The sequence below is a fragment of the Procambarus clarkii genome, chromosome 62 (assembly GCF_040958095.1).
Source record: "Procambarus clarkii isolate CNS0578487 chromosome 62, FALCON_Pclarkii_2.0, whole genome shotgun sequence".
In the NCBI taxonomy this organism is placed as follows: domain Eukaryota; kingdom Metazoa; phylum Arthropoda; class Malacostraca; order Decapoda; family Cambaridae; genus Procambarus; species Procambarus clarkii.
Genome location: NC_091211.1, coordinates 17,226,989 through 17,248,710, shown reverse-complemented (window position 1 = coordinate 17,248,710; position 21,722 = coordinate 17,226,989). Strand labels below are relative to the sequence as shown.

At 45.1% G+C, this 21,722-nt stretch overlaps 1 protein-coding gene and 1 long non-coding RNA gene across 2 annotated transcripts in view; both read right to left on the bottom strand.

The window, feature by feature from the left end:
• The window catches only part of LOC138354273 (uncharacterized), a 164,392-nt gene that overhangs the window by 44,023 nt on the left and 98,647 nt on the right, over positions 1 to 21,722 (bottom strand). The window lies entirely within an intron of this gene.
• On the bottom strand, positions 11,075 to 21,245 carry LOC123766640 (uncharacterized). Its single transcript, XM_045755924.2, has 4 exons — positions 20,921 to 21,245; positions 18,731 to 18,886; positions 14,436 to 14,699; positions 11,075 to 14,218 (listed from the first exon to the last, which is right to left on the bottom strand). Exons 2-4 carry the CDS (start codon positions 18,877 to 18,879, stop codon positions 13,975 to 13,977), a joined length of 657 nt encoding a protein of 218 aa, XP_045611880.1. The 5' UTR covers positions 18,880 to 18,886; positions 20,921 to 21,245; the 3' UTR covers positions 11,075 to 13,974.

Sequence of the window (21,722 nt, the reverse complement as noted above, 5' to 3'; positions counted from 1 at the left end):
TCATGTAAGTTTTAAAATAGTGATCAGTGCTTATATAATGATATTGTGTTATTTTATTCTCGTGCAATAATATTTCTGGCTGCCTGTATTTTCATTTATATGTTTGTATGTTCTTTGTTACCCTTACTTAAGTATATTGCTTTGTTGAGTAAGAAGTTGAATTATTTACCCTTGACACTTTTAGTAGGCAAGGCCGTATTATTATATATTTTTTTCAACTGCAAAAGCAGAGGAACCATACCCAGAGGTCAAGGGTCATAACAAAATGAGGGCCTATGTTCTAGGAGAATTAATTCCCATAATTTAATGTACTAAATAGTGGTGCATGTTATTAGTTGTGTAATGCCTTCCTAGGTACTGTGTGTTTAACTAGTGATACCCAAGCAAGCCTGTGTACTATTTCACTGTCATTCTGAGCTGCTTGTGGAAGTTTCTCAACACTTCACGATTGAGGTAAGTGTACAGCTTGTGCCAGGGCCAAGCAAACTTTCAGTGTTGTTGTAATTGCTAGTTGTGCAAATTAGCTGACAATATAGGATCAAAATTGCTGTGTTGGTGGAACAGCTAAATTTTGTGAAATTAAAGACTTGAAGAAGGCTGGGTTGTTGTACATGGCTGAAAAATTAATCTGACAGTTTTTCTAGGAGAATGTTAAAGGCTCAGTTTTGTAAGAGTCATTGTCACACACTTGGTGGAAGAGGAGAAACTCGACGAGGAGTGGTTACAGGAATTAGAAGAAGAGTCAAGTGGCCAGGTGGCATTCTAAAGTTAGAGATGGAATCTAAGCTAGAGATGGCTAAGTTAGAAGCAGAGAAACAGAGGTTGGAGATTGCAGAATCGCCAAAACAGCTGGAGTTGGAGACTCAGCAGCAGATGCTTTACGCTCAGAACCCGCAAAGACAACTTGAGATTGAAGCTGAAAACCAGCAAGAAACAACTTGAATTGGAGACTCAGCAACAGATGTTTGAGACCAGTTGCAACGAGGTAAAGTTAGGAGGTAACAAGCAGAGCAGCAAACTAAGCAGTTAGACATTCAACAGAGTATAGCAATAAATAATAACAGACTTGAGGACAGAGAATTGCAGCAGGGCATGGTAACATTAATAATCATACAGATAGTATGATTCTTCGCGGCGGGATCGTATTCCAGGGACCTGCCAGAAACGCTACGCGTACTAGTGGCTGTACCAGAATGTAACAACTCTTGTATATATCTCAAAAAAAAAAAAATAAGTACTGAAGCTCTTTAAAGTTTAGGAAAAATGTAGATTTACCTCAATTCATAAAGAGGACCCAGAAATATTTCTTTTGCATTTCCAGAAGTAAGTATTCAGTATAAATTGGCCTGTGGATCAGTGGATTGCCATCATGCAAGGACAATTTAAGGGGAAAGCCCAGGAAATTTTTGCATCTCTTCCTGCCGCTATTTTTTTTTACTTAAATTTGTTCAACAGAGCATCTTAAATACATACCATCAGATCCAGAGGCCCATAGACAGAAATTTAGAGGTATAAAGAGAGCACATGATCAGACCATTTCTGATTTTGCAAGAATTAAATTAATCATTTTGATAGATGGGTAAAGCATTTCAATTACAGATTTTGAGACTGAAAAATCATTTTGATAGATGGGTAAAAGCACTTTCAATTACAGATTTTGAGATTGAGAAACCTCATAGTGACAGAGGAGATTTTAGGTTGTCTACCAGAGAAATTAGCCTTGTTTATAGCTGACCATAAACAGACCAATGACATACGAAACTAGCCAAGCTAGCAGACGAACACGAATTACTCACTAAGGTGCCTTTCGAGCACAATCAAATAATTATAATTCTAAGAGCAATTATCATGTTCCTAAATCTCATGTTTTCCGGCCAGACCAGCAAACTCATCTACTCCCCTGAAATCTTCTCCTGTAAAGCAAAGATTGAGAAACAGCAGACAGGGTTGTCACCCTCAAATAATGAATTGGTTTAAACCTGCAATGGGTTCGGTTGTTTCAACCACTGGCAGATATTGCACACATTGCAAGAGAAGAGGTCATGTGGTTAATTCTTCTTTTACCTTGCACCCTGAGTTGAGACCTACCTGTTGGGAAAATCTTGACTCCAATATTTGTAATTAAAATGAAAAGACTTCAATAGCTACGAAGGACCACCACATTTTGAGAAAAAGGGGAACACAAAAAAGAGCAAGTGATTAAATTGATACTAAGAACTAGTGTCCTATGGATCTTAGTGAAACTGTATTTATCATGAAATTAAGAATCAGATTAATTTCACAATTGGGGGGTACGAGCGCTAGGATACAATTAAGTTCTAGCACCAATAATCCGACGCTGGTTCAATCGTCAGAAAGAAATATGTATGCAAATTCAAATTATTAGTTCATATATAAATCAAATAAATATAGTAAATAATATAAATTTCATAAATTACAAGTAATGGCAATTTGGAAGAAAATCATTCATTTAACTAGATGTTAGTATATTTAATACTACACTACTAGAAAATCAAGTCAGCTTAGCTATTCGACTGAATTAGTTGGAAACGTGTGGGGCGATAACGACAGCACACTCGTTGCAACGTGGTGTTGAGCAAGCACATGGAATTAAATTAATTCTTCTCCTTGATGCCGCTCCCAGTCAAGCTGAAAGGCAATTTAAATGTAAAGGTTGTCTAGACTATTTACTATCACTATTTCTCATTTAGAAGTGAAATCTAGATTCTGTTCAACTAACTTTCTTTTGTTGATTATTGTGTAGCATAACGAATGAGCAACCTACATATGAAAAATGTTACTAAGTGCACTTATATAAAAAAAAATCAGTAGGAACTGGAATTATGCTCGCCCGGAATTGTGTTGCATGTAGACATAGACCTCTACGAACTCTGGCACCCGCTGATGCTAGGATGACGTAACTATGAGTCGTTAATTAGGAATTCTGCAACACAGTAACTTGGCAAAATAGTTGCCCATGCTTCTGTGTAATGTCACCGGAGAGGCAAGTGTTTGATGCATTCTGTAGTACGCTGTTAATGACATCTCTCCTCGCATAGAGGTACGTTGTTAATGGCAACCACGCACATCTCTCTTGTGAGGTGGCTAGCGACACTCTCGCGTCTTCTTTTCCTCCCGATTGCGCATGCGCGGCTCTCGATAGGCATCTCGAGCGTAAATTGATTTATATATATCGGAATTAACTAATGAAAGAAGAGATTGTGACGAGTACTCTATGTCACGTTTAATTCTTTTATGTTATAAATATAACTCCTCATAGTGTAAGTCGGTTTATTAAAGCTACGTAACTACATGAGGAATATAAGTGGATTTATTTTACTTTCAATAATTTCCACTGGAATGTTTAATATCAACTAAATAAGGGAGTTCCAGTAAGCAGTAGTGTGCTACGAAAATATACTTATTAGTAAGTAATTATCCTTAGTAAGGAAATGATAAATTTCCTTACTGACTCTGTTATAAAACCAACTAATGTGGAAAGAATTCATGTTTCAGCCAGTCGTTCCTCACGTCATCACTCTGACTAGGAAGAATCTGGCAATATGGCTATTATAAATCGTCATGATGATTAATTCTGCAAGTTAGTAATTTAAGTAACTACTTGTGGTTAATACAAAGGTTGTATAAAAATACAAGAGATGTATGAAACTGTTGGCTATTTCCAACACTACCGGTCTGATTATGAGACGGGGGTTGCAAGCAATTAATTCTAATGTGTTCCAGTAAAGTCAAATTGGATGACTGATTTTAGTCCTTATATCTTTGCTGGTGAAGTACTTTGTACAGAGGAAGCTAAAGCCAATGCAGCTATTGAGAGACACTGGTGCTTCCCATTCTCTAATTTCTCACCGTGCTCTGCTGATGTTAGCACAGAAGACACTGGTGAAGTATATTATTGCAGGGATTTGGAGGTCATGTCGCAGCGTGTACCATTAGTTAAAGTTCACCTGAAATCAACTATTACGCCAGGTTGGTGCACTGTAGCAGTAAGTGAGCAGTTGCCCATCCCTGGTGTTGATGTTATTGTGGGTAATGATTTTGACAAGTGTCAAGTTATTGGACAGTGTCCTATCATGTTTACTAACCCTAGTTGTATGCTGGTCCAGCCCGATGCAGTGGATGGTGTTATCTACCCTGCGTGTGCTGAGTCCAGTTCTGTGACGTGAACAGCCCTGATGCAGTGGGTGGTGTAATTTACCCTGCCCGTGCTGAGGTCAGTTTTGAGAGTGAACAGCCAGTTGTAGAGGATGGTGGCTATCTACCCCTTTTTGTGCTGAATCTACTATCACTGTTCCAGTTGTCAGTTCTGTTACTAGGTAACAGTAACTGACAACTGGAGGGAGGTATTTGTTCCAGAGTCCAGGACCCCTTCAGAGGTGAAGCGGGAGGTTGATTTCCAGGATACATTTGTGGCCAACCTGGTTGTTGAGAGTGAGTCTGGTACCCCCGATTTATTCTTACCAAGTAGACGGTTTGGAACAGGAAGTCCGTGTACCAGTTACTTTCCCGCTCGCTCCAGAGGTTGAGTCAGGTGTCGAGAGTTAAGTCAGTTGTAGCCTTGACCCAGATTTATTTAACAAAGATGGTTTGGAAAAAGATATCAGGTTGCCAGTTACTTGCCCGCTCCCTCCAGTTTTAGTCATTGCCTTTGTGTACGCTAAGTAGACTAACCCCAATATATTTGAGAGTAGTTGGTTGATGGGTTCTGGGAGTTCTTCTACTCCCCAAGCCCGGCCCGGGGCCAGACTTGACTTGTGAGAGTTTGGTCCACCAGGCTGTTGCTTGAAGCGGCCCGCAGGCCCACATACCCACCACAGCCCGGTTGGTCCGGCACTCCTTGAAGGAAACAATCTAGTTTCCTCTTGAAGATGTCCACGGATGTTCCTGTAATATTTCTGATGCTCGCTGGTAGGATGTTGAACAACTGTGGACCTCTGATGTTCATACAGTGCTCTCTGATTGTGCCCATGGCACCTCTGCTCTTCACTGGTTCTCTTCTGCATTTTCTTCCATGTCGTTCACTCCAGTACGTTGTTATTTTACTGTGCAGATTTGGGACCTGTCCCTCCAGTATTTTCCATGTGTATATTATTTGGTATCTCTCTCGTCTCCTTTCTAGTGAGTACATTTGGAGAGCTTTGAGACGATCCCAATAATTTAGGTGCTTAATCTCGTCTATGCATGCCGTATATGTTCTCTGTATTCCCTCAATTTCAGCAATCTCTCCTGCTCTGAAGGGGGAAGTGAGTACTGAGTAATACTCAAGGGGGACAACACAAGTGATTTGAAGAGTACAACCATTGTGGTGGGATCTCTTCACTTGAAGGTTCTCGTAATCCATCCTATCATTTTTCTGGCTGACGCAATACTTGCTTGGTTATGCTCCTAAACGTTGGGTCGTCGGACATCATTATTCCCAAATCCTTGACATGCTGTTTTCCTACTATGGGCAGATTCGATTGTGTTTTGTAGCCTGTATTATGTTTAAGATCCTCATTTTTGCCGTATCTGAGTACCTGGAATTTATCACCGTTAAACATCATGTTATTTTCTGCTGCCCAATCGAAAACTTTGTTAATATCTGTTTGTAGTTTATCAATGTTTCAGCAGAGGTAATTTTCATGCTGATTTTTGTATCATCTGCAAAGGATGAACGAAGGTGACTTGTGTTTTTGTCAATATCTGATAAACTTATAAGGAACAGCAGTGGTGCAAGGACTGTACCTTGAGGTACAGAGCTTTTAACTGCGCTCGGACTCGATTTACTTGATTGACTGTTACTCTTTGTGTTCTGTTCGACAGGAAATTGAGTACCCAGGTCCTACTTTACCAGTTATACCCATTGACCTCATTTTATGTGCAATCACTCCATGGTCACATTTGTCGAATGCCTTTGCAAAATCTGTGTATACGACATCTGCATTATGTTTTTCCTCTAATGCTTCAGTGATTTTGTCATAGTGGTCAAGTAGCTGTGAGAGGCATGATCTTCCTACTCTAAATCCATGTTGGCCTGGATTGTGGAGGTCATTGGTTTCCATGAATCTAGTGACCTGACTCCTGATCACTCTTTCAAATACTTTTATTGTGTGGGACGTTAGTGCAACTGGTCTATAATTCTTTGCCAATGCTTTGCTACCACCCTTGTGTAGAGGGGCAATGTCTGCTGCTTTAAGCGCATCTGGTATCACCCCTGTGTCCAAGCTCTTCCTCCACACTATACTGAGTGCCTGTGCTACTGGCACTTTGCATTTCTTTATAAATATTGAATTCCATGGTCTGGACCGGGGCTGATTGCATGGGCATATTGTCAATTTCTTTTTCAAAATCTGTCACGCTTGTGTTGATATCAGTTATATTTACAGGTGTTTGAGTATCATTCATAAAGAAATTGTCCGAATCTTCCACTTTCATGCTGAGTATCGGAGTGCTAAACATGTCTTCATACTGCTTTTTTAGGATTTCACTAATTTCTTTGTCATCCTCAATGTATGAACCTTCACTAATACGAATAGGTCCAATACTGGCAGTGGTTTTCGCTTTTGATTTAGCATATGTGAAGAAATATTTTGGTTTTTCTTTATTTCTTGAATTGCTTTATGTTCTAGTTGCCTTTCTTCAGTCTGATAGGAATGCTTCAATCTCTGTTCGATTTCTTCATCTCCCTGTTAAATTATTTCTTCTCTGTATGGAGAGTCGTGTCTGCTTAAGCATTTCCGTTAATTTCTTCCTCCTTTTGTAATGTCGTCTGCGTTCTCTTTCTACATTGGACCTCTTTCTGCTTTCCTCAAAGGAACATGTTTCAGACAGACTTCATATGCTTCAGAAGTCAGTTTTTCTATTCCCTGTGTAGGATTTTTATTTCTTAGAACATTTTCCCATTGAATGTAAGGAGACAGTCTGTGATGTAGATCCATTGTTGGAGAGTGTGGGAGATTATCCCAATGATCAGCTTCTGTCGAGCAGATGGAGTCCTGTTGAGCCTCCCTCTTCAGTTGACTGTGAGGGTGTGACCCAACTTAGTAGGTTTAGTGATTGTAAAGAGACAGTACTCCAAGCATCTCAAGATTATGTCATGGGAGGACAATTTGGCAAATTTTGTGTTACAGTTAATAGTGATAATATTTTTTCTAAGCTTAACTTGCAGTATGGTGTTGCCAGTTATTCTTGTTCAAGTTGGATCAATTGTTTAACATTGTGTAATGCGAGTCAGAGTGTTCTGAGGGCTGTAATGCAAACTGTTATTGTTCCACAGAACCCATACTCCCTTGGAGAAATGGACTGTGTATCATTTATGTCCAGAACCTGTGTTAAGTTCAAGTGTTGTACTGATTCTCAGATGGAGAGTGGTGTTGTAGGATTTTGTCAGATTTTGAAGCAGAGGTTCAAGGTAACAGATGTGAGTTCCAAGTTGGAGTGGAACGTGGAGATATCCCACCTGTTTTATATGTTGATGAGTGTGTAGGGCTGCAGGTTGTCCTTGGGTGGTTCCCAGGTAATCTGGTTTTCATCTACCAGTTGATAAGACCCCTAACACTGTTGCTGAATTGCTTGATATCACCAGGAGGAAAACACTGCTGTGTGAAGTTCAGAGTAAGTGTTGTCTACGTTTCAGAGTGAGTCTGATACTTTCATGGGAAGCCAAGATGGCTATAAAGATTTGTGTGGTAATAAAGTTCACTGTTATGAGGTGTGAGCTTGTTCTTGTGTTGTTACCTTGTTTGGGAGTTTTCTGTGTCTATCACTCTGATGGTTCTTGCAGAATCGGAAGAGACTGAATGATTTGTCCAATACTAGTTGTCACCTGAGTCAGTTCAGACAGGTGTTCCTTGCCCATTTCCTGGTTGTTCTTGTCTGTTTCCACAGGCATAAGAGGTCAACTTCTAAGTCATGTTGTATTGTTGGTGGTTCCAAGAGTGAAGAAGTTTCGGATGTGTCGGAGTGGTCTAACCCTGTTTTTTCTACTTTTAGTGACATTTGGCCGAGGCTGTTTGTTTCACCGAAGATCCAGAGTGTTGGAGACCAGAGGTTCCTGAGGGTTTATACCAGATCAACCCCATTCACAAGGAGAATTCCCACAACTACCCCTCATCTATGCAAATTCATCTCAGTGTATTAACTCTACCGAAAAGGAGTGGAAACCAGTGAAAACCTATCCACTCATACAACCCAGGATGTTGCAGCTCAGGAAGTGTTCATGGTATCCTAAACCGAGTTGTATTTGTCAGAGTTCACTACATCCAAGTCCAGGTAACTTATATCTATTTACTGAAGTGCTCCAGGATGAAAATTGTTGGATCTGTATTATCTGTTTACATAAAGTAGTTCAATTTAGGATGTTGAGTAAGTACTTTATCTTGGTGTGCTGGTGTGTTGTAACCTGTTCCTTATTATATATAAAGTGTGCATTGTACTCACCTAGTTGTACTCACCTAGTTGTGTTTGCGGGGGTTGAGCTCTGGCTCTTTGGTCCGCCTCTCTCAACTGTCAATCAACTGGTGTACAGATTCCTGAGCCTATTGGGCTCTATCATATCTACATTTGAAACTGTGTATGGAGTCGGCCTCCACCACAACACTACTTAATTCCATTTGTTAACTACCCTGACACTGAAAAATTCTTTCTAACGTCTCTGTGGCTCATCTGGGTACTAAGTTTCCACCTGTGTCCCCTTGTTCGTTCCACCCGCGCTGAAGAGTTTGTCTTTGTCCACCCTGTCAATTCTCCTGAGAATTTTGTAGGTGGTTATCATGTCTCCCCTTACTCTTCTGTTTTCTAGGTTGTGAGGTTCAGCTCCCTTAGCCTTTCCTCGTAACTCAATTCCTCTCAGTTCCGGGACCAGTCTGGTGGCATACCTCTGAATTTTCTCTAACTTCGTCTTGTGTTTAACTAGGTATGGACTCCAGGCTGGAGCTGCATACTCCAGGATTGTCTTACATAAGTGGTATACAGGGTCCTGAACGATTCCTTACACAGTTTCTAAAGGCAGTTCCATATTGGCCAGTCTAGCATATGCCGTTGATGATATCCTTTTGATGTGGGCCTCTGGGGACAGGTTCGTGTGATATCGACCCCCAGATCTTTCTCTCTATTTGACTCTTGTAGGATTTCACCTCCCAGATGGTACCTTGTGTTCAGCCTTCTGCTCCCTTCGCCTAATTTCATTACTTTACACTTTCCTGAGTTGAACTTTAGCAGCCATTTTCTAGACCATTCCTCCAGTTTGTCCAGGTCGTCCTGTAGTCTCTGTCTATCTTCATCCGTTTTGATTCTTCTCATAAGTTTTGTCATCAGCAAACATTGAGAGGAATGAGTCTATACCCTCGGAAGGTCGTTTACATATACTAGAAACAGGATGGGTCCGAGAACAGAGCCCTGTGAAACCAAGTTGGTGATACCTCGCCATTCTGATGCCTCCCCGGGAGCCGGTCGGCCGAGCGGACAGCACGCTGGACTTGTGATCCTGTGGTCCTGGGTTCGATCCCAGCGCCGGAGAGAAACAATGGGCAAAAGTTTCTTTCACCCTATGCTCCTGTTACCTAGCAGTAAAATAGGTACCTGGGTGTTAGTCAGCTGTCACGGGCTGCTTCCTGGGGGGTGGAGGCCTGGTCGAGGACCGGGCCGCGGGGACACTAAAAAGCCCCGAAATCATCTCAAGATAACCTCAAGATAACCACCCCAGAGAGGGTTTAAGGACACATAAACAGGGAGGGATACAGGACACATAGAGGGGGAGGGAGGATACATAGAGAAGGACTGGGGGGTCAGGAGGCCCTGGGGAGAGGTAATCGCCCAGTAATGGTTCACCTTCTGCCTCGCTGTGCGCGGATTACTTCAGATTTGGGGGATTTATCGATGGATTTCGCAAATATTTGCCTCTTTTTGGTTTGTTATTGTGAATGAGATTTGTTAAGGAGAGTTAGATCATTGTCGAGGCTTGACCAGACCACACACTAGAAGGTGAAGGGACGACCACGTTTCGGTCCGTCCTGGACCATTCTCAAGTCAATTGTCGACTTGAGAATGGTCCAGGACGGACCGAAACGTCGTCGTCCCTTCACCTTCTAGTGTGTGGTCTGGTCAACATACTTTAGCCACGTTATTGTGACTCATCGCTTGTCAAGGCTTGCTGTGTGGGAGGGGGCTGGGGGGGGGGTAGAGATAGAGAAAGATAGTGAGGGAGAGAGAGAAAGATAGTGAGGGAGAGAGGGAAAAAAAGGTAGAGAAAAGGAGAGAGAAATGGATAACGTAAAGTAGACAGTCTACCTTATCTGTGTACTGTCCACAAGAGTAGATAGTCTACCTTATCTGTGTACTATCCACAAGAGTAGACAGTCTACCTTATCTGTATACTGTCCAAAAAAAGTTATATTTTAATAGATCAAAGAAAAAGCAGCTCTGTCGATTAGGTAAAATTGAATGCTAATTTTGTCATTAAAGATGGAACATGAGCGGTAATTGTATGGTGATTAATATGTGTTTATGTAATTGTATGGTGATTAACATGTATGTATATAATTATAGAATGATTAAAATGTATGCAAGCTTCAATTTAAGCTTATCTGAAAGTTGTTTAGTGTGACTCTAGTTTTATTATCCTGTTGTCTACACACACGGTCTTAAAAGTGGGAGAGTGTTTGTAAAGTTGTCTGCAGCTCTGGGAGGCTTGTTGGGTCGGGGGGGGGGGGAGAGGTAGGGAGGGCGGGAGGGGGGGGAGAGGTAGGGAGGGCGGGAGGGGGGGGGGAGAGGTAGGGAGGGCGGGAGGGGGGGGAGAGGTAGGGAGGGCGGGAGGGGGGGGGGAGAGGTAGGGAGGGCGGGAGGGGGGGGGGAGAGGTAGGCTTGCTCAGAGCCACAATTAAAGATATATTTATAAGTTAGGCTTTATACACTCTGGAATAAAACAAAAGAAGTAGATGAAAGCGCTTTATTACATTTCCGCCTATGATGCAAGACTTTACTCACATGCATACAAGTATATATATATATATATATATATATATATATATATATATATATATATATATATATATATATTATACCTTATAAGGCAAGTTGCCTACCAAGCCGAATTATTCTGAAATATTCTAGTTTTCACCATTTTTTTTTATGAAGTGATGGAACTTTCCATTACATTATTATTGATCAGTTTGATCCAACTTAATGTAACTTAACTAAGTCAGTATGTCATGTTTTTAATATAATATCAAAATATTAATTTGAATAAACCAATTTGGGAAGAAATATTTGAAAATAATGAAAGTCACTCTGCTTGTTAGGCAAATCGGGTCTTGCATACTATATATATGTATATATATATATATATATATATATATATATATATATATATATATATATATATATATATATATATATATGGAATGATAAATGAGGAGAAAACCTCATAGAAGCCTCCGACACCCTTCTTAACACGTGTCATTATAAACTAGAGGTTAGCATGTGGTCTGACACAGCTACAGTTTGATGGATCAGTCCGGCAACGTTGCAGGACGAATAAAACAAAGTAGAGGAGAAAACTGAGAGGCACGATGGACGTGTTGATGGCCTGGGACCAGATTCACGAGGCAGTTACGCAAGCACTTAGGAACGTGTACATCTTTCCTCAATCTTTGACGGCTTTGGTTACATTTATTAAACAGTTTACAAGCATGAAAACTTGCCAATCAACTGTTGTTATTGTTATAAACAGCCTCCTGGTGCTTCGGAGCTCATTAACTGTTTAATAATTGTAAACAAAGCCGTCAAAGAATGAGAAAAGATGTACAGGTTCGTAAGTGTTTGCGTAACTGCTTCGTGAATCTGGCCCCTGGCTTGCTAGTTTTACTAATTAACCAATTATAGGTACAGGTTAAGTAATAATTGTAATTACGAAGCAATAAGATGCTTATCTTAACATACTAAGAAGGTTAGGTAAGGTCGGTGTTTTCTATGAAGCTTTTCAAGGTAAACTAAAATATTCACAATAAATTAGTATGTCACATATGCACGTATTTAATAAGTCAATATTGACTATAAGAAAGTGCGAGAACGGGTTGGGCCTTACCATGGAGAACAGAGAGTGGGTGAGACATGAAGAGTGGGTGACGACACACAGCCACAACACCCTACAAGTGTACCAACAACCTCATGTGTTGTTGGTGTACGAGACTGTGTGCTGGCAAGATACCTGGGGCCAGATTCACGAAAGCACTTACGCAAACACTTATGAACCTGGACATCTTTTCCCAATCTTTGGCGGCTTTGTTTCCAATTATTAAACAGTTAATGAGCTCCGAAGCACCAAGAGGCTGTTTATAACAATAACAACAGTTGAATGGGAAGTTTTCATGCTTGTAAACTGTTTAATAAATGTAACCAAAGCCGTCAAAGATTGAGGAAAGATGTACACGTTCGTAAGTGCTTGCGTAACTGCTTTCGTGAATCTGGCCCCAGATGCCTCAAGCAGGTGATGGTCCTCCCACCTGCTTTGTCTTCGTGTGCTTGAACACACTATATATAAGAATTAACAAAAAACGGAGTTGACATTAATGAAATAATTAACAATTGTCATTAAAGCTGTACATGAGAGCGCGAGGCTCACACACACACACACACACACACACACACACACACACACACACACACACACACACACACACACACACACACACACACACACACACACACACACATACACACACACACACACACACACACATACACACATGAGGCATTACACGTCTCTAAGGACGAGCACATTTGTCACGGGCTGCTTCCTGGGGGTGGAGGCCTGGTCGAGGACCGGGCCGCGGGGACACTAAAAAAAGCCCCGAAATCATCTCAAGATAACCACGTAGTACGGAGGCCAGTGCTGTGGCAGGTGAAGGGAGCTCAGCATGTTGTTGTTGTTGTTATAGATTCAACTACTCGGAACAAGTTCCAAGTAGCACGGGCTATGGTGAGCCCGTAACTTACCTGGCACAGGAGCGGAGCAAGAAGCACGGGCTATGGTTAGCCTGAGGTCAGCAGATGATGAAGATTAAGCCACCCAAGAGGTGGCACGGGCATGAATAGCCCGTAAGGAGGTCAGCACTCCTTGCTTGGCTGACCAAGCTCTAGCTCCACCTCACTCACACCACCTCCAGGGGCTGGTCTTCTCTGGATGTCTTGTAATAGTGTACCCTGGAGAGGTCAAGTACGCACTCAGGGAGGTATTAGTAAGTTAAGTGTGTTAGTAACACACTTTAGTATTAGTAAGTTAAGTGTGTAAGTAAGTGTGTGTGTTAACACACACACACACACACACACCAGCCATCATAGTGGTGACTCCGCGTTACGGAAACTGTCTTCCAGGCAAGCGGAGTCACTTGGATCTGTAGTGTGTGCTGTACTGACGCCCCAGTCTCCCTGTAACTACTACGACAGTAATAAGTCAATTGGCTAGATCTTGTTCACTAAGATCTAGTCTGCACGAGTCTAAGCACAAAAATTGTGGCCATAGTACACAGATGAGGCCAAGTGGGCACTTCGCAACACCTAGTTAGGCCAAGGTCTTGTGGTTCACCATTGTTCACAATACCTGTAGCAAGAAACACCTCATTGACACATTGTTTTTTCAACTTCCGCCTAAATTCTCTCGATATTTACTGTGGCCTGGTGTTAGAAATAAACAAGAAACTAAAAGTATTTACAGGTCAAACACCTATCTTGCTCGTCACAAGATATTTATTTTTCAGACTACCACGAGTGAGAGAGGCGCACTAGTCCTACTGGAGGAGCTGGCGGAGGAGTAAGGTGGCCATCGTGGCGCCGTCTGCGTGTCCAGGCTCCTCCAGCAGCCACCAACGGCTCCTCCAGCAGCCACCAGCGGCTCCTCCAGCAGCCACCAACGGCTCCTCCAGCAGCCACCAGCGGCTCCTCCAGCAGCCACCAGCGGCAGAGGTCGCAGACACTCGCTCACACATCCAGGACGTGATTGAGGTAGGCGATGTAGCAGATGGCTAGACGAAGGATCTCAATCTTGGAGAGTTTCTTATCCGGAGGCAGTGTCGGCAGGAGCTTCCGCAGCTGCGCGAAGGCAACGTTGAAGGCCTCCACGCGCATGCGCTCTCGACTAGCATGCGCAGTGCGGTACTTGAGGGTAGCCCGCCTGCGCCGCCTTCTCTCCTCCTTCGTCATGGCCAGCACGTGCTCGCGTTCCCTGCAACACAACACAAAATACACGAACATCAATCCACCCCCACAAACACACTGTTATTAAAATAAACACTAATACAATGTATTCAACCTGGAGGCGGGAAGATATCCTAGCAAAACCGCACTCGTTCAAATTTCATTATAGCTAATTCCTGCAGCTTTCACTACTAGGTGTATGACCTGTCTTGGTCAGCTTGAGCCCAGTAGCTACGTCCCCCTACCTTGACCGTCTGCTGGTGGGGGCGTTAGAGTTGCCCAGGAGAAATGTTGGGTCGTTTTCGATGTCTGACGGACGGTTCTCGTGTCCTCTGACCTCCTCGCGGTGACTAGTTGACCCCTCGTGTGACCTGAGCTCGGCGCGGAGGTCACGGTGTACGAGATCAGCGCGCAGTTCGACGGGCAGAAGGTCAGCCTTGAGGTCGGGTCGGGTGGTGGTGGCGTAGTCTGGCACTGGTCGGTACTCCAGTCGTCGGCTTAGTTCTGACCTGTTCGGAAGGAGTTCACAGGTTAAGCTAACTTGTCCAAAGTCACTCTCAAGATATACAGCATCTCTAGTACCACCGCATTGACTCACTCTCCCAACACCATCATTTTGCGTCACTCTCCAGCACCGCCACATTGCGTCACTCTCCAACACCGCCACATTGCGTCACTCTCCAGCACTACTCTGCGTCACTGTAACACCACCACTGGTTGTGTTAGCAGTGAACGGCTGAATCAGTAGTACAGGGCGAGCCTAAACTCCCTGTTCATATAACGTAGACGGTTAATATAGTTCTAAAAACCACTACACATAATTACAAATATATTTCTTATATTTAGGCTACAGAAAATGTTGAATAAGAGCACCTAGTGCCTAGGAACACACATCTACAAGTCTCAACTCCTTTACAAAGACTAGCTCTAATTCTATAGGCACAGTTTTGAAATTTGCAAAGACTTATTCGATTTCCAATAGGCTATGAGGACTGTTTTAGTCGACTGCACTTTCCATCACTCACTACAGTTCTTAGCTGATGGTATAGTCCTCTTTAGGGGGGTAGAAATAGCCTAAGCTACTCTATCCCTTTGAGATGTATTTATTGCTTATCTCAATAAACATACATGAACTTGAACTTGGTATAGTCCAACAATATGTGGCCGGATCAACCTCGTATGTGACAAGTGTTTCCTTAATCTCTCACAGATTATACTCAACCCCCAAATGATGTAGTTTAGGCTGTTTATATAACTTTTTTTTTTGGGATATACAAGAGTTGTTACATTGTTGTAGAGCCACTAGTACGCGTAGCGTTTCGGGCAGGTCCCTGGAATACGATCCCCGCCGCGAAGAATCCTTGTTACAACCAAGTACACATTTTACTGTTGAGTTAAACAGAGGCTACAGTTAAGGATTTGCGTCCAGTAAATCCTCCCCGGCCAGGATACGAACCCATGACAAAGCGCTCGCGGAACGCCAGGCGAGTGTCTTACCACTACACCACGGAGACTAACTTAGATAATTAAAACCGAGACTCTTGGATAAAAAGTCACATCCTGAATATGGTAATGACAAGGCAGTAATACAGTCTCCTAACCATCCGGCAATATTGCACAGAGTCCAAGTTGGTGATCTCAAACTAGGCACTCAGGATTTCTGGAAGAGATTCGAGTGGTAAAGCCTCATAGGTGTTCTTCCCGCGCACGGGACGCCTGGCGCGCTGCAGGGAGCATATTTTTTTTGCAGGGAGCACCCCATAAAAGATGGGGGAGGGGTCACACTTGGCCATGTCTATTATGGGGGGTCACACTTGGCCATGTCTTTTATAGGGGTCACACTTGGCCATGTCAAGTATCCAGTGGTTTCTCGAGGTACAAGAGCTGGGCGGCCGCCTCGGGGGTCTGGGCACGTCGTCAACTGATCCATCCACCTTCATCCTTCAATTCGAGTAGTGTTGCCAAGTGGCACCAGCACCAAGAGCACGGTGGCACCTCAGTGTTGCCAGGTGGCACCTCAGTGTTGCCAGGTGGCACCTCAGTGTTGCCAGGTGGCACCTCAGTGTTGCCAGGTGGCACCTCAGTGTTGCCAGGTGGCACCTCAGTGTTGACAGGTGGCACCTCAGTGTTGCCAGGTGGCACCTCAGTGTTGCCAGGTGCCTGCAGTGACTACAGCTGCCGGTGTGTAGACTACAACTGCCAGTGTGTAGACTACAGCTGCCAGTGTGTAGACTACAACTGCCAGTGTGTAGACTACAGCTGCCGGTGTGTAGACTACAACTGCCAGTGTGTAGACTACAACTGCCAGTGTGTAGACTACAACTGCCAGTGTGTAGACTACAACTGCTAGTGTGTAGACTACAACTGCCAGTGTGTAGACTACAACTGCTAGTGTGTAGACTACAACTGCCAGTGTGTAGACTACAACTGCCAGTGTGTAGACTACAACTGCCAGTGTGTAGACTACAACTGCCAGTGTGTAGACTACAACTGCCAGTGTGTAGACTACAACTGCCAGTGTGTAGACTACAGCTGCCAGTGTGTAGACTACAACTGCCAGTGTGTAGACTACAACTGCTAGTGTGTAGACTACAACTGCCAGTGTGTAGACTACAACTGCCAGTGTGTAGACTACAACTGCTAGTGTGTAGACTACAACTGCCAGTGTGTAGACTACAGCTGCCAGTGTGTAGACTACAGCTGCCAGTGTGTAGACTACAACTGCCAGTGTGTAGACTACAGCTGCCAGTGTGTAGACTACAACTGCCAGTGTGTAGACTACAACTGCCAGTGTGTAGACTACAGCTGCTAGTGTGTAGACTACAGCTGCCAGTGTGTAGACTACAACTGCCAGTGTGTAGACTACAGCTGCCAGTGTGTAGACTACAGCTGCCAGTGTGTAGACTACAACTGCCAGTGTGTAGACTACAACTGCCAGTGTGTAGACTACAACTGCCAGTGTGTAGACTACAGCTGCTAGTGTGTAGACTACAGCTGGCAGTGTGTAGACTACAACTGCCAGTGTGTAGACTACAACTGCCAGTGTGTAGACTACAACTGCCAGTGTGTAGACTACAACTGCCAGTGTGTAGACTACAGCTGCTAGTGTGTAGACTACAACTGCCAGTGTGTAGACTACAGCTGCCAGTGTGTAGACTACAGCTGCCAGTGTGTAGACTACAGCTGCCAGTGTGTAGACTACAGCTGCCAGTGTGTAGACTACAACTGCCAGTGTGTAGACTACAACTGCCAGTGTGTAGACTACAACTGCCAGTGTGTAGACTACAGCTGGCAGTGTGTAGACTACAGCTGGCAGTGTGTAGACTACAGCTGGCAGTGTGTAGACTACAGCTGGCAGTGTGTAGACTACAGCTGGCAGTGTGTAGACTACAGCTGCCGGTGTAGACTACAGCTGGCAGTGTAGACTACAGCTGCCAGTGTAGACTACAGCTGCCAGTGTAGACTACAGCTGGCAGTGTAGACTACAGCTGGCAGTGTAGACTACAGCTGGCAGTGTGTAGACTACAGCTGGCAGTGTGTAGACTACAGCTGCCGGTGTAGACTACAGCTGGCAGTGTAGACTACAGCTGCCAGTGTAGACTACAACTGCCAGTGTAGACTACAACTGTCTACACCTGGGGCCAGATTCACGAAGCAGTTACGCAAGCACTTACGAACGTGTACATCTTTCCTCAATCTTTGACGGCTTTGTTTACATTTATTAAACAGTTCACAAGCATGAAAACTTGCCAATCAACTGTTGTTATTGTTATAAACTGCCTCCTGGTGCTTCGGAGCTCATTAACTGTTTAATAATTGTAAACAAAGCCGGCAAAGATTGAGAAAAGATGGACAGGTTCGTAAGTGCTTGCGTAACTGCTTCGTGAATCTGGCCCCTGGCTTGCTAGTTTTACTAATTAACTCACCTGCTGTTTACCAAGGTACTGTTCCTCTCATCGTGTTACTCATGCACATGCGTGAGTCCAGATGAGTCAGGTAGCCCACTCGACTCATCTGGATGAGGTTCCAGACTCTCCAGAATGAGGAACTTGACTTGACACCACGCCAGGATAATTGACTCACCACGGCGGGATAATTGACTCACCAGGCCGGGATAATTGACTCACCAGGCCGGGATAATTGACTCACCACGCCAGGATAATTGACTCACCACGCCGGGATAATTGACTCACCACTCCGGGATAATTGACTCACCAGGCGTAAGAGACTCACCACGCCGGGATTATTGACTCACCAGGCGTAAAAGACTCACCACGCCGGGATAATTGACTCACCAGGCGCAAGAGACTCACCACGCCGGGATAATTGACTCACCAGGCGTAAGAGACTCACCAGGCCGGGATAATTGACTCACCAGGCGTAAGAGACTCACCAGGCCGGGATAATTGACTCACCACGGCGGGATAATTGACTCACCAGGCCGGGATAATTGACTCACCAGGCGTAAGAGACTCACCACGCCGGGATAATTGACTCACCAGGCGTAAGAGACTCACCAGGCGTCAGAGACAAGACTCACCTGGCAATATCGTGCTTGACAGGGAGGTCAGGTCGGGGGGCGGCGACCCGGAGCTCGGGGGGAGCCAGGAGACGGGGGTCGCGGGTCACCAGGTCAGCCGAGGTCATGTAGCTGCAGGCTGTGTAGTGACCCGCCAGCGGGAAGTCCATGTCCAATCTGAAGACGGGTCAAAGGTCAGGCGGTAGAGCTCATTCGTATATTGGGTTAGAGGTTAGGACCTTTCTGAACGGTTGTGGTGGTGGTTGTGGTTATGTGGTGGTGGTTGTGGCTATGTGGTGGTGGTGGTTGTGGCTATGTGGTGGTGGTTGTGGTGGTGGTGGTTGTGGCTATGTGGTGGTGGTTGTGGCTATGTGGTGGTGGTTGTGGCTATGTGGTTGTGGTGGTGGTGGTTGTGGCTATGTGGTGGTGGTTGTGGCTATGTGGTGGTGGTTGTGTTTATGTGGTGGTGGTTGTGGCTATGTGGTGGTGGTTGTGTTTGTGTGGTGGTGGTTGTGTTTATGTGGTGGTGGTTGTGTTTATGTGGTGGTGGTTGTGGCTATGTGGTGGTGGTTGTGGCTATGTGGTGGTGGTTGTGGCTATGTGGTGGTGGTTGTGGCTATGTGGTTGTGGTGGTGGTGGTTGTGGCTATGTGGTGGTGGTTGTGTTTATGTGGTGGTGGATGTGTTCGTGTGGTGGTGGTTGTGGCTATGTGGTGGTGGTTGTGGCTATGTGGTGGTGGTTGTGGCTATGTGGTGGTGGTTGTGTTTGTGTGGTGGTGGTTGTGTTCGTGTGGTGGTGGTTGTGGCTATGTGGTGGCCAGGTGGTGCTACAAGGATAGGGTTACCAATCCAGGTGGTGCTACAAGGATAGGGTTACCAAGCCAGGTGGTGCTACAAGGATAGGGTTACCAATCCAGGTGGTGCTACAAGGATAGGGTTACCAAGCCAGGTGGTGCTACAAGGATAGGGTTACCAAGCCAGGTGGTGCTACAAGGATAGGGTTACCAAGCCAGGTGGTGCTACAAGGATAGGGTTACCAATCCAGGTGGTGCTACAAGGATAGGGTTACCAAGCCAGGTGGTGCTACAAGGATAGGGTTACCAAGCCAGGTGGCGCTACAAGGATAGGGTTACCAATCCAGGTGGTGCTACAAGGATAGGGTTACCAATCCAGGTGGTGCTACAAGGATAGGGTTACCAAGCCAGGTGGTGCTACAAGGATAGGGTTACCAAGCCAGGTGGTGCTACAAGGATAGGGTTACCAAGCCAGGTGGTGCTACAAGGATAGGGTTACCAAGCCAGGTGGTGCTACAAGGATAGGGTTACCAAGCCAGGTGGTGCTACAAGGATAGGGTTACCAAGCCAGGTGGTGCTACAAGGATAGGGTTACCAAGCCAGGTGGTGCTACAAGGATAGGGTTACCACGCCAGGTGGTGCTACAAGGATAGGGTTACCACGCCAGGTGGTGCTACAAGGATAGGGTTACCAAGCCAGGTGGTGCTACAAGAATAGGGTTACCACGCCAGGTGGTGCTACAAGGATAGGGTTACCAAGCCAGGTTGTCCTACAAGGATAGGGTTACCACGCCAGGTGGTGCTACAAGGATAGGGTTACCAAGCCAGGTGGTGCTACAAGGATAGGGTTACCACGCCAGGTGGTGCTACAAGGATAGGGTTACCAAGCCAGGTGGTGCTACAAGGATAGGGTTACCAAGCCAGGTGGTGGTACAAGGATAGGGTTACCAATCCAGGTGGTGGTACAAGGATAAGGTTACCACGCCAGGTGGTGCTACAAGGATAGGGTTACCAAGCCAGGTGGTGCTACAAGGATAGGGTTACCAAGCCAGGTGGTGGTACAAGGATAGGGTTACCAATCCAGGTGGTGGTACAAGGATAGGGTTACCACGCCAGGTGGTGCTACAAGGATAGGGTTACCAAGCCAGGTGGTGCTACAAGGATAGGGTTACCAAGCCAGGTGGTGGTACAAGGATAGGGTTACCAATCCAGGTGGTGGTACAAGGATAAGGTTACCACGCCAGGTGGTGCTACAAGGATAGGGTTACCAAGCCAGGTGGTGCTACAAGGATAGGGTTACCAAGCCAGGTGGTGGTACAAGGATAGGGTTACCAATCCAGGTGGTGGTACAAGGATAGGGTTACCACGCCAGGTGGTGGTACAAGATGGTGTGGGCCCCCCCTGACCCCTGCCACTCACCTGGTACATACAGAGACGAGTCAGTCACCTTGGAACGCCATGGTCAGCCTCCTAGGGGCCTCCCTCACCTCTCCCTCACTCTCCCCTCATCTCCCTCACTCCCCCTCACTCCTCCATCTGTAGTAGCAGCGGCAAGATCGACAACGCCAGTGAATTGGGTGGTTTTACAGTTTAGGTGTTGGGTGACTGGCCCAGCCCCGTGAGAGGACACCAGCGGCCTCTGGGGCGACGGTTTCCCGCGTAAATAATACCTTGTCCTCGCGATGACCAATTTCACAACCGATTTCACCCCCAAGTTTGTTTTGATTCTGTCCGTCACACTAAATTGGCGGAACCGACTGGAGATGAAAGTCAGCATCCCCGCAGCAGCATCCTGGACTCCTCCCCCTCCATCTCCCAGGACACGCCTCTTGGACACATACCGCGAACTCTATTGGTCGTCCAGACCGGCCGCGCGCAGTTGATTGGTAAGTGGGCTGGAGGTCCCGAGGTTCAGTTACTGGCGAGGCTGTGACTGGTGGATGGAATCAGGGGAGTATGGTGTTCCTATGTAAACTGACCACTTATTGGTTTACACATCACTGCATGCGATCTTAAACTCCGTGTAACTGGTTGACTCGCGAGATTTATGGCTTCTATATCACTACGGATTTGTCTCAATCTGACTCCTCTATTGTATGAAGTTTTACTGTGTGAAGTAAGTCGATCCTGTGATCGACGATGCTTAAAAACAATGTTTTAAATGGTGGTGCTTTGTCTCTCATGTCTCTCACCTGGCCACACCCACGGATGCTGTGGTGCC

Bases quoted from the DNA above. Each gene is read 5' to 3' on its own strand.
- LOC123766640 (XM_045755924.2), bottom strand. From the start codon at position 18,879: ATGGACTTCCCGCTGGCGGGTCACTACACAGCCTGCAGCTACATGACC. The intron at 14,700-18,730 runs GTGAGTCTTGTC...CCTTCCGAACAG, and splicing joins GTCAAGCACGATATTGCCAG to GTCAGAACTAAGCCGACGAC. The intron at 14,219-14,435 runs GTAGGGGGACGT...GTTGTGTTGCAG, and splicing joins CCCACCAGCAGACGGTCAAG to GGAACGCGAGCACGTGCTGG.